This window comes from Nanorana parkeri, unplaced genomic scaffold (genome assembly GCF_000935625.1).
Source record: "Nanorana parkeri isolate BGI_ZX_2015 unplaced genomic scaffold, ASM93562v1 scaffold939, whole genome shotgun sequence".
Classification (NCBI taxonomy): domain Eukaryota; kingdom Metazoa; phylum Chordata; class Amphibia; order Anura; family Dicroglossidae; genus Nanorana; species Nanorana parkeri.
In genome coordinates, this window is record NW_017307207.1 from 244,589 (window position 1) to 256,874 (window position 12,286).

Consider the following 12,286-nt stretch of genomic DNA (forward strand, 5'->3'; position numbering starts at 1 on the left):
GCCGGCCCGGAGCTCTCTAGATCTGAGCGGGCGCCTCTAGACGTCCGCTCAGACACAGAAGTGGTTAAAGGTTTTAGTTTCCTGCAGAATTAGCTCTTGAGCACTGGCCCCGATATCCTGTTTTAGTGTGACTCCTTTCCCTTGCAGGGCCCTATGGAGCCTCCACAAACACACAGGCACAGGAAAGCCAGCTACTCCCCTCTCCCTTTTCCTCCCCTCTACAAGCTAGTAGATGGACAGATGCTGGAGTCTGCTCTGTCCCTTGTGTCCTTGTACTAGACAGGAAATTCAGGGAAGCCAAGTTGAGAGAGTTGGAGCCAGCTGTTCAGAAACATGATCACTGTAAGTGTTTGGGCAAAATGTAAAGAAATACTTTGCTGGGCAAAGTATATTGGTATGATCCGGATTATTGAATAAAAAGCTTGAGATTTTAACACTACTTTAAGTGTTCCATCCATGGCTGAAATGTTCCTCTGCCCGGAGAAGCAGTGGAAAACAATAGGCAGCAACAGCCCCTGATGATAGAGTCATTGCACCTTAATATTTTGCTTTATGAACCACTGATACAGTATATGTACTGAGCTATTCAGCTTGGGGCACCCATTTAGACCTGTTGCTGTTGTAAGGTGAGTCACCCTTAAAGGCATAGATGGTCTATGGAAAGGGAATGAAAGGCGAACACTTTGTAAACTTGAGTGAAATTAACATACAACATTGTACATTTTATTTTGGTACAATTAGGGGTACATCTAAATGAGCAAGTGAATCTAGGCATAGATTTGCTGGCACTCCCCTGAACATTGAGAAAAGCCATGAACTTCGCCAGTTCTGGGTGTAGAGGGTGAATACAAATCCTATTTGCAGAGCGCCAGATCTCTGGCGGATTTGTATATGATTGAGTACGGCAAACAACTAATGAATGTAATGATTGGTCCTTTTCAAACTGCAAATGTCAAAATCAGATCAGGATAAGTGGTTGTAATATACATCATATGATAAGTTAGCAAAAGTGTGCCCACTTTGGCACAGAAGGGTCCATGACAATCAATTCAGTGCTGCCTTTGAGTAGGGACCACAGACAGTGGCTGGGTATATACTATACAGTAAAGTGCATACAATGAAGAAATGCAGTCATGCAGAGTATATGTACAGCACAGTGTACAAAGTGAAGCAGTGTGATGTGTATAATGTATAGTACAGTGTAAAAGGTGGAGCAGTGTTGATCAAATAATGTAAACACTACATAGTAGAGGATATAGTATATAATGTACAGTACAGTGTACAGAGTGGAGCAGTGTGGAGTATATATTGTAAAACACAATGTACAAATTAGAGTGGTGTAAAGTAAAGTATATACAGCACAGTGTATAGTGTGGAACAGTGTGAAGTATATCATGTACAGCACTGTGTACATAGTGGAGTGATGTAAAGTAGAGAATATGCAGCACAGGTTATACAGTAAAGAGGTGTGGAGTATATATAATGTACAGCACAGTAAAGGTAGTGGAACTGTATGAAGCATATAATGTACAGCACACTGTACAGCGTGGGACAGATTGTAATGTATAATGCACTGCACAGTGTACTATGTGTCAGGGTCAGTGTAAATTATATAATATACAACACAGTTTAAAGATTGGAACAGTGTGTAGTATGCACAGCAGTCTGTAGAATATATTGGTGTGGTTTATAGAAAGTACAGTATGCAGAGTACATAGCAACATGTGCAAGGTGGAGCTGTGATAAATACAAAGTGCACAGTGTACAGAGTGAAACTGTTTGTAATATAGAACATACAGGTCAGTATACGTAGTGGAGTGGTGTCCAGTAGAGAACACATCATGCCTAAAACAAAGAAAAATTGTGTTACAGCAATCAATATCCTGGAACAAAATTTCTGGACAAATCTCCAAAACAAATGGCTGTTCTTGGAAAAAAAGGACCATTACCAGCTATGGGTCTGACTTACTTAACTGGCATATAGGTGGCTATGCATGATGAGTGAGTGACATTTAGGTGATAGGGCTATCCCTATTATATGTCATGATGAGCTGTCCCTGCCATCTTTATAGATCTCAACACTATAGCTATCCTGCAGCGTTTCACTTCAGGTCCCCTTGTATTTATCTGGACATACACTTTGACAGACACCTTTTAAATGCCTGCATGTACTAATTCTGGTAGGTAGAAGCCCCTAAGCCGAGTACTCGTGCCTGTGCCTGTGAGCCTTGACATCCTGCTAGTCACAGCAATAAGCAACTTTATCATCAAAGTCAAAACATCTGCCTATTATTCAGGAGAACTGCACGGTGTTTGGTACTATTCAGGCTCAGCGTGTCCAGTGCTCTCCAGCTGGAGTGTTTTAATGAGCTGAAGTGAGTAAAAAAAAAATAATATGCAAATTACGACAAACCACATGAAAGCACACTTCTAAACGCATTGAAAATATGCTAAGATGCAAAAACACACACATATACAGAACAATACATAAATGTGTATGAGGCTTTATGAGTATTTCATATATGTGACTCTCTGCAGCCTTCTCTATGTGAATACAATTACAGAATTATGTAAAAAGGTGGATCTTAGTTGGAATGAGCAGGGTGTTTTGATAACAGGGCTCGGTAGCATCAAGGAAAAGTCTCCTGACATTTCACAGGAACCTGTAGATTGGTTATATGGAAGCTGTCATTGCTGCAACAGTTTTAAAAACAACAGGCTCCATGGCTCTTTTGCTGCTCCTGACTTCCCTATCTGGAGAGTTTCTAACCTAGAACAAGCAGACAGGATGTAAGTTTAGACATTTCAGCCTTTACTGGTTGCGTGCATCCTTTAATACAAGCCACCAGTGGCAGATCTCTTTTATTTGTGCTGGAGATCTTAGAGCTGTGTAGTGGCGTCATCAGACATTTCAGTAGTGCTGACGGAGCTAAATTAGTACAATACCTTTCAATGGTCAGAGTTGTTTATTATTAGACTGTAGCAGGTGTGTACATAATTGAATTGAATAGAGACTCTGATAGGTGGAAACAGGGATCCCTGTTCTGCAGAATCACAGGGTTTTGGGATAAGGGGTTCTCAGAATAGCAGGGTAGAGGAAACCAGAGGGCTCTACAAAACAGTGTAGCCTTGGGGATGTCAAGCACCAAAGCCCCAGAAAAGGTAGGGTATATCCCCTATATCTACTGTCATGCTAAATTTAGCTTGCCTGAATAGTACGGAGATAAACAGTAGAATGCAGAATTTAGAGTCATGTACCATTTGTGCTCGGCATCAATGATTTTGGCTTTGCTTCTTTGTTAGTGAAAGGTTTGCACACGTAAAGGACGGTTATGCATGGCTCATGGCAATGCTCTCCAGCCTTTCAGCATTAGAAAATAGAACAATAACAGCAGGCTACTGACAACATAAAAGTGGTGCCTGTAATCTTTATGAACTCTTTCATAGACAATAATGGTCTGAGAAGGTTGACCAATAAGGGCAGCCTATCAATCTTAACGTCAAGGGTCAATGATTATTGACCAATAATTACACCACTTGATTGTGATGCAAGTATTAACGCTCAATGCGCCAAAGTGCTTCATTCCCTAATAATTACACTCCTCAACGTGTGTTATTGTAGCAATAACTTGCTGAAAACAAATGAGATCCTTATTGGAAAATAATAAAACAAGGTGGCAAGAATGAGCCATTCATTCCAGCTGTATAAGCCAGTCTTTAAATCAGAAGGTAAACCTGGAGCTCAATATGGTAACTTAATGTTTTCACATTGAGAATGCTATGAACTGATTTTATGCAGAGCTCTATTGTTCCTATAAATATTCTTGTACTGTCATACAGACATAAATTAGGTCAGCATTATTTGTTTTTTTTTAACCTACAAAGTATTTTGAAGTATCCCAGATACAGCACAAATCTAATTATACCCCAAAGAATTACCTATGTGTACGAGCATCAAAGAAGCATGCAAAATCAAAGATCTGATTTTATTTAATGGGATTGCCAGCATCTTTAATGTATCCTCCAGTCAAACATGAATTTAAAGGAAACCTGTACTGAGGAGAATATGGAGACTACCATTGCTGACCTCCTTATAAAAATACTATCTGCCTGACTGTATCCAACTTAATACCTTGAGTCACTGATCCAGAATAAGCATGCAATAGAAGGAAGTCATAGTGAAATCTGTTCTCCTAATCTACATACTTTTTTCAGGCTGGTGATGTAAAAAAGTAATAAAACTGATTATCAAACCAGGTAAAGAACTACAGACTATATTGAAATCCACAGCAAATCAAGTATATCAGTGAATAAAAGTGTATAAAGCAACAAATGCCAGCACTGCACACCCCCAACCAGCTACAACCTCTCACATGTTTCACCCGCAGGCTTATTCAAGACCTCTATGAATAAGCCTGCGGTCGAAACATGTGAGAGGTTGTAGCTGGTTGGGGGTGTGCAGAGCTGGCATTTGTTGCTTTATACACTTTTATTTACTGATATTGTATTTATTGCTGGGATAATATTGTGGTCCCGTATAGCTGATGGTATTATTTTGCATTGCTGTATTTATTGCTTGGTTTTTTGTAGTTCCCTATAGCTGATGGTTTTATTTTGCATCACTGTATTTATTGCTGGGATTCTTTTTGTAGTCCCCCATAGCTGATGGTATTATTTTGCATTGCTGTATTTATTGCTGAGATTTTTTTGTAGTCCGTTTAGCTGATGGTTTTATTTTGCATTGCTATATTTATTGCAGGGATTTTTTTGTAGTCCCTATAGCCAGAGGCAGCTCTCTAATTAGGCAAATTAGGACATTTTTCATTTCTCCTGCTATTCACCCTTTAGTGAATAACCCTAAACTCCACCATTGTTTGGAAGATTTAAAAACCTTGCTTTTCTTTTTGCAAAAGTTCCATTTAATGCTTATGTATATTTGTATTTTCAGAAAATAAAGGGACTTACTTTGTTTTTCCTACAATCTTTATTGTCATTTATGCCAGTTATATTGTTTCCAGCCTCAAAAAAAAATCTTAAAAGACCATGCTATATAAAGTTTAGTTTGTGTTAAATGAGTATAAATAGTGGAACTACAATCGCCTACATAATGAGAATCGAATATGTAACTTGTGAATATCTGGCTCTCATACTAGCCAGTGCCTCACCAGCCACTGACCTCACCGCACGTCCCTGCTACAGAGAACTAGTGCTGCAAAGAGTCTTATAGCTCCTTATAATGGCCCTGGCACCCCTCTCACCTAGAGTTCTGCTTCTATGTTGGCCACATGTGTTCAGAGGTGAACAGCAAGGCATACAGAAGAATGGGCGTGGGCATTAATGTGGCAGATGAGGTTTAATGTCGATAAATGCAAAGTAATGCACTTTGGAATTAAAAATAAACAAATGGGTTATACAATTATGGGTATGCCGCTAGGGAAGTCAGAAATGGAGAAGGATTTGGGGGTCATTGTAGACCACAAACTGAAAGAAAGCTTGCAGTGCCAGGCTGCTGTAAACAAAGCTAGGGTCTTGTCCTGTATTAAAAAGGGGATGTATTGCAGGGACAAGACTATCATTTTGCCACTTTATAGATCATTGGTTCGACCTCATCTGGAGTACGCGGTCCAGTTCTGGTCACCAGTACTAAGAAAAGATGTCCTTGAGTTGGAAAAAGTCCAGCGGAGGGCAACCAAACTAATTAGGGGTATGGAGGACCAGAGCTACGAGACAAGGCTACTAAATTTAAACATGTTCACATTGGAGGTGAGGAGATTAAGGGGGGATATGATTTCCATGTACAAAATGTTCAATGGTGGTAGCAACATTAGCAATAAACTGTTTAAAATTAACTCCATTACAAAAACTAGAGGCCACCACCTAAAATTGGTGGAAAAAAAATTCCAGCACAAGGGGCGAAGGGGGTTCTTCACAGTAAGATCAGTTGGGGTCTGGAACTCACTGCCACAGGCGGTGATTTCAGCAAATAATGTGGAATTGTTCAAGAAACTTTTGGACGATTTCTTAAGGGACCGTAATATACAGGGGTACAGGTACTCCTAGAATGAGATCCTAATAGGTTGGACTTGATGGACTAATGTCTTTATTCAACCTCAAATACTATGTAACTATGTAAGCATTTACTTTCTAAATTACTATTATTTAATGCATTTTATAATTAGTTTAATGCTGTTTAACCACAGTGTCTACACTGAAAGGAAAGGCTGGTTTAGGAAACAACTTTTAATAATATTTTAGTATTTGTTTTTCCCATCACAGACTGAATGATTAGATTGAACCATTTTACTGATCAGGCCTATTCCTAGCACTCAGAGGCTGCTTGTTCCCATTCCTCCATATATACTCCAAGATTGAATAGAGGAAATTATTTATTAGAAGAAATTCACTTTATTGGTAAACATATTCTTATTGTAACAAAGCAAATAGTGCTCCTTTCCAGAGACATTGTGGATTGGATTTAATGGATGATAGACCGCAATGACATGCAACATGCCAGATGTATTCTGCAAAACAAAACCAGTTTATCAATTCTAAGATGTGGTGACACAAAACAGAAAAAACACATATGTGGAACTGGACATTACTCACTTCTAGGCCAGATTAGAATTAGGAGGCACTCTTTATAAATATCTAGCCTTGCTCCTGGTTTGTAATATTTAAGAGGTATAAGACAGTGAAATTCTCCTTCACTACCTGCCTGATCTATATATGTAGGTTGCGTCTCCCATTTTCTTTGACCCCAACTCGATTGCATATTATGAACCATCAGAGAGTTCAGGTCATTATTAAGACTATGTTTTTTCCTGGAAGCCTGCAGAGGCAACAGATAATATATTTAGATCCCCTGTTGCTGATTGGCTCACAGTGTTTTTCTGTGTTTTGAATGGCATGTATATGACCAATTAGTGTTGGACACTAAACTGGAGTGAAAGTAAGTTTATCAGCACAAGTGGCACTGTCACAGAAGTTCGCACAGATATCGTCTTGCTACCCCAATCTATCATTCACCTTACTTGTCTTTCATTCACATATATTCATGGATGTACAATAAATGAATAAACCTGCAAATAAAATTTCTAAAAGTGTAAAAAACAGACCAAAAAAGAATCTCCCAGAACACCAGACAATTTAGAAACATGAATGTTGTAGGCCAGTGATGGAATTTTATGTCTCTCAGTAAGATGTTCTGTGCTCACAGAGACTACTGAGTGCATCTGGCCACAAAATAGATCTATTTAACACAACACATTAATTTTGCTACTTACAAGTACCACGAATGCTTCTGGATCTGTTCTAGCTGCAAGACAAAAAGTAGTGTGTTAAGATCTTAATGTTAAATTATATAAAAGAAATGATCATGATTTAAAGTGGACATATTTTGACTGGCAACTCCACCCTCGTATTTGTGTGCTTGGTAAAAGATTAGGTTGAATGATCTTTTGTTCTGAAGATGTTACTACTCTGGAAACCCTCTGGCTGGAAGCACAATCTCAGCCTAGTGTCAAAGACTCACCCGGCGCGTCCCTTCGGTCCAGCGATGCGCCGTCTCGGGCGATGACGTCACGCCGGCCCCGCAGTTAAAAGCTCAGCTGTTTCGTCACTCGGCGTTCTCTCGTTTTGGAGCGTCGAGTGACGAACGGTGAACCCAAAAGCTCCCCTGCCTGAAGTCTTGGGACACCCATAGCAGGAGAGAGATCTTAAGCCTTGTCCGGAAGTGAGCAGGCTGCTGGCTGCCTGGACTCCTTGGTCCCTTGCTGACAGTTAAGGAGGTCCAAATGGTAGAATGACAATGCTATTAGAGTATAGTTCCACTTTAGTATGAGCTTGCTAGAGTCTCACACCCTTTGAAACTCCTATCAAACATTATGGTATCCAGTAGACGATTATTGAAAGCATTCCTACAAACAGGAATAACATAAGGACCCTCTTATGCCATATCATGGGTGCAGTGGGTGCTCAAACCAGCTCTGCTGGTCTTAGTCTATTTCCACTTTTGTAAGTGATTAGCATTCATTTTTGTAATTAGGAGGTGCAGTGAGGATGTGCGTGCACATTTTCATGAGTCCCATTGCAGGCTTTCTTTTAAGAAGTTTTTTTTAGGTCTCAATCCTAGAAATTCTAAATTTTCTCCACAGGAAACTCGATCTGTCAACGTGGTCAGATATAAAGCAGGTTTTCCCCCCTCCCTGTTATTCATTGTAACACGATCATTAAACACCAGCTCTGCCTTTGCACACAACACACTGTTCGGGGAGGAAGGTGGGGGGAGAGTATTGCCACTTTGAATACTAATGAATAGGGGGGTGGAGAGGTCACTTGTAATATACACACATTGTTTGCAAAGCACAGAGGCAGCAAATTCCAACGAGGACACAAACAGGAAAGCTAACAAAAAATGTAGGTTTCTGTGTTCATATATAGCAACTCGGTGAACATTGCTGGCATATGTTTCTTTAAAAATACCTCAGCAAAGGTGGAAATGGGCTTTAAACATGGTCAATCACATTGGTATATGAAGACAACTGGTGAGGACAGAAGCATTGGAGCTACCATTACCAATACTACTTGGTGAGTCACTTGCCCAAAACAAGCACGCAGGTCAGGACTTGACAATACTTGCTTTCAACATCATACACCCACTGCAGGCAGCGACAAAGGGATTGGTAGCATTCAGTATTAGTAGTGTATTTCCACCTTTGCAGCCATATTTGAGAATCCCCCCACCCTCCCCACTACATGTTTGTTACGTGTTCCATTTCACACAGCAGATCTAAAAACAATTTGAAAAAAATCCTTACCTGTTTCTTTGGAGCAGATTATACATAGGCTTCTACAGGCAGCTTCTAGTGATTAGAATAGATGCCAGTGAGCAGATAGGGGGAATGACTGAGGAATGTTTATATTAAAAGTTCATCAACATACAATGTCCTCAGGCCTTTAACCCTTTGTTAGGACAGACAATCCTGCTCATCTGGTTTACTATTGATAATTAAATCTGCTAGCACAGTATAGACAGGGTTAATTATCTGAAAGAAAACTTCCCCCATACAGTGAGAACTAAGCAGGGTTTTCAGTCCTGGGGTTTGCAGAAACATCACTGAAAAAAAGGTAAGCTACCAAATTTTAAATACTTTTTTTAGTTATAAGTTATAAGTTATGCTATGTGAATGGGAACATGTAACAAATGTAAAGTAGGAGTTCTCACAATCTGGCTGCAAGTGGAATACACATTAGGGTTAGGGGTTATGTTGGGATCTAGGGTTACATTTAGAATAAACATTATAAGGGTTAAGTGTTTGCATTTGTTTTTACCTCTTTGCTGTTGTGGGTCTGCTGGCACTTGTGGTTCTACAAGCATGTGCTCTGCTCTTGCGGCACAGAGCTAGCAGCTACTTCCTGTCCTGCCTCTCTCCCTATTTAAATCCTGCTAAGACCAGCTTGGGTTGCTTGACCAACACTCTATTTCCAAGCCCCCATTCGTCCTTTTGGCCCTGACTTTCCATGGACTGATCTCTCATGTACCAACTTGGCTTAGTTGTCCGGATTACCTTTGTCTGCTGCCTGCTCTGACTTTTGGCCCGTTTTTGCTCCGCCGCCATTCCATCTTTGCCAGCGCTGTCTCCTGAGTGTATGGATACTCTCCACACACAAGCAGGGTGAACCCAGGGGTCACAACCTGGGGTCAGCATGCAGCTAAATCCAAACTTCCATGAGGGGGTCCCTGGCGGAACACCAGCTGGCCTTTAGATCCTGCATCCTGAAGGATCCCGTGCGACCTTGTTTGCTTGTGGGCTCACATCCCTGGTACCATGACATTAAGGATTAAGTCAATAATAAGGTTACATTTCAGGGTTGAGTTAAGGATTAGGAGTTCAAGGTAAACTATAATATTTCTAAGTCAATTTCATTTTGAACATTTAGGTTTATAGTAGGGATGCACCGATATATCGGCTGCCGAAACATACAGGCAGAAAATGTCTCTTTTGGCTAAATGCTGAAAGTGCCAATTTCCTGCCGATACAGCGGCACATCCCAGGTTTTTCTCCTCCCCGCTGGGCGCTGCTCTGTGTCCCAGTGGGGAGGATAGAAAGTGACAGCCGGCTGTGAGCTGCCAGTTTCTCTCCTCCCACACCGCTCGGCCGCCTATCACAGTGCGGCAGAGCGGTGTGGGGGCGGAGACAGTGCTGTCACAGGAGGCTGGGCTCTCCTCTCGCACCGCTAGCTCGGCCTCCTGTGACAGTGTGTGTCAGAGAGGAGAGCAGGCTACAAACACTCAGCGATCAGTGATCAGTGATCGCTGAGTGTTTGTAGATAATTGAGGATATGGTAATATATCCTCAATTATGAATGAATGGGAGTGATCTATATCCACTCCTGTCCATTCATAATTGTGGTTATAGTAAACATACTATATTCTCAAGTTATCAATAAACAGGCGCACTCATAGAGGATTCCTGTTCATTGATAACAGGGGATACAGAAAAAGAGATTGAGGACTCTGTGTTCTCAATCTCTTTTTCGATTTTAAAAGGGAAATATCAGGAGTCTGCTTAGACCCCTAATATTTCCCCGAGCCCCTAAAAGTAAAGTAAAAAATAAAAATATTTAATAAAAAATGAATGAATAAATATTAAAAAAATGTAAAAGTTTATAAAAAATTGAATATTTAAAACATTTGAAAAAATTAAAATAAAAACATTTTTGGTATCGGTTTCAGCCTGACAATTTTTTTATTTTGGTTTCGTTTCAGTTTTTAAATTTCTATTTCGGTGCACCTCTAGTTTATAGGATATACAAACTAATGTATTATATATCATTATACAATGTGTGTTTTCACAAAAATTAAAATACAGGGCTTATTCTTGACAGAGGATTCTCAGAGCATTATGGATTTTCTATAGAGAGAGCATAGCAGACGTTGTCGCCTTTCAGTCTTTGTCTCTGAATGTACACTGAACTCTCAGATGGAGCCATACATGGAGGTAGTGGGATAAGTCACTATTCTGATTAATGTCAGTGTGTGTAAACAGATTTAGCTACTTACCTCTATAATTGACAGTTATATTTTAAACAGTAGAAAGAAAGGAAAAACTGAAAAACATGTGAATGAAGGCCCAAGTTCTGCTGGCTGGATTCAAGAATATATAATTTTAAGTGATTTTTTTAAAGTTACCAGGCTAATCAAACAGAAAAAAATGTTTTTTAAAATGTTATTTTACATTCCTGACCAAACAAAATAGGGCTCAGGTAAATAATAGAGTTGTTAAAGTGACTCTAAGCTCGGGTGTTAAATCTTAAAAATGCATTCAAATACCTTTTACTATTAACAAAAATTCAATGTATTTGTATATCACTCACTGTAGATCCTCAAATCATCTCTGAATTGGTGCCGACGCTGTTCTTCCTTCTGGAGGGTGGCTACTTTTGTTCCCTGGGTGTGTTGTAAAGTAGCCACCGCTCTAAACTCACTCCAGTGATGGACTACAATCTCAATACAAATTAGTAAACTAAACATGAGATTGTATTGCATCACGGGAGTGAGCCTGGAGCGGTGGCTACAACACCCAGGGACCATGGGGAGCAAAAGTAGCCACCCTCCAGAAGGACAGTGTCAGTACCAATTCAGAGATGATTTGATCAGCCATGTATGGCGCATTCTTCACACTGACCACCCGAATAATGGCGCCCGTCTACACTGTTCACCGACCTCTGCACTCTGTTACATACTCTTGATCCCTGTGGTGCCCTGACACCAATGTATACTGCTCTGCCAGGCTGATGCCAGCCCAGCCAGTCAAAGGTACTTGAACGGATTTTTAAAGGAGAACTATAGGGTAAGTGTTTTTCCCCATAGTTCTCCTCAGGGTCATGGAAGACGTAAACTAGCGTCCTCCCGTGACCCAAAGCTCAGTATACTGCGAGCTACAGCTCGCGGTATACTGAGACCGCCGCAGCTGGGACGGATCCCGACATTACTGAGATCGAGATCCACCCAGCTGTGTAAATGACAGCTGGATCTGCCTATCTAGAGGCAGAGCCAGCTGTTCTATATAACCCCTGAGTTTAGTGTCATGTTAATGTCAGAGTTCAGGGTATGCACTTCGCATAGCAGTGAAAAAAACCCAATTCCATTTCTTGGCTCTCAGCTCTGAATCTCATATACTGTGTGTGTGTGTGTGTGTGTGTATGTGTATATGTGTATATATATATATATATATATATATTATATTATATAATGTATGCACACACAAAAAACCACTACTATTTA

The 12,286-nt window shown here is 40.3% G+C and overlaps 1 protein-coding gene across 5 annotated transcripts in view; it reads right to left on the reverse strand.

Moving 5' to 3' along the window:
- Window positions 1–12,286, reverse strand: part of LOC108795146 (serine/threonine-protein kinase BRSK2-like) — a 300,262-nt gene that overhangs the window by 36,059 nt on the left and 251,917 nt on the right. For 3 of the 5 annotated variants that reach the window (XM_018566342.1, XM_018566341.1, XM_018566339.1), the window contains exon 9: window positions 7,284–7,315. In XM_018566342.1, the coding sequence (XP_018421844.1) occupies window positions 7,284–7,315 (32 nt within the window). Of the gene's footprint in view, window positions 1–1,797; window positions 1,846–7,283; window positions 7,316–12,286 lie in introns of all 5 variants that reach the window. The other 2 variants (XM_018566340.1, XM_018566343.1) reach the window with 1 other exon arrangement.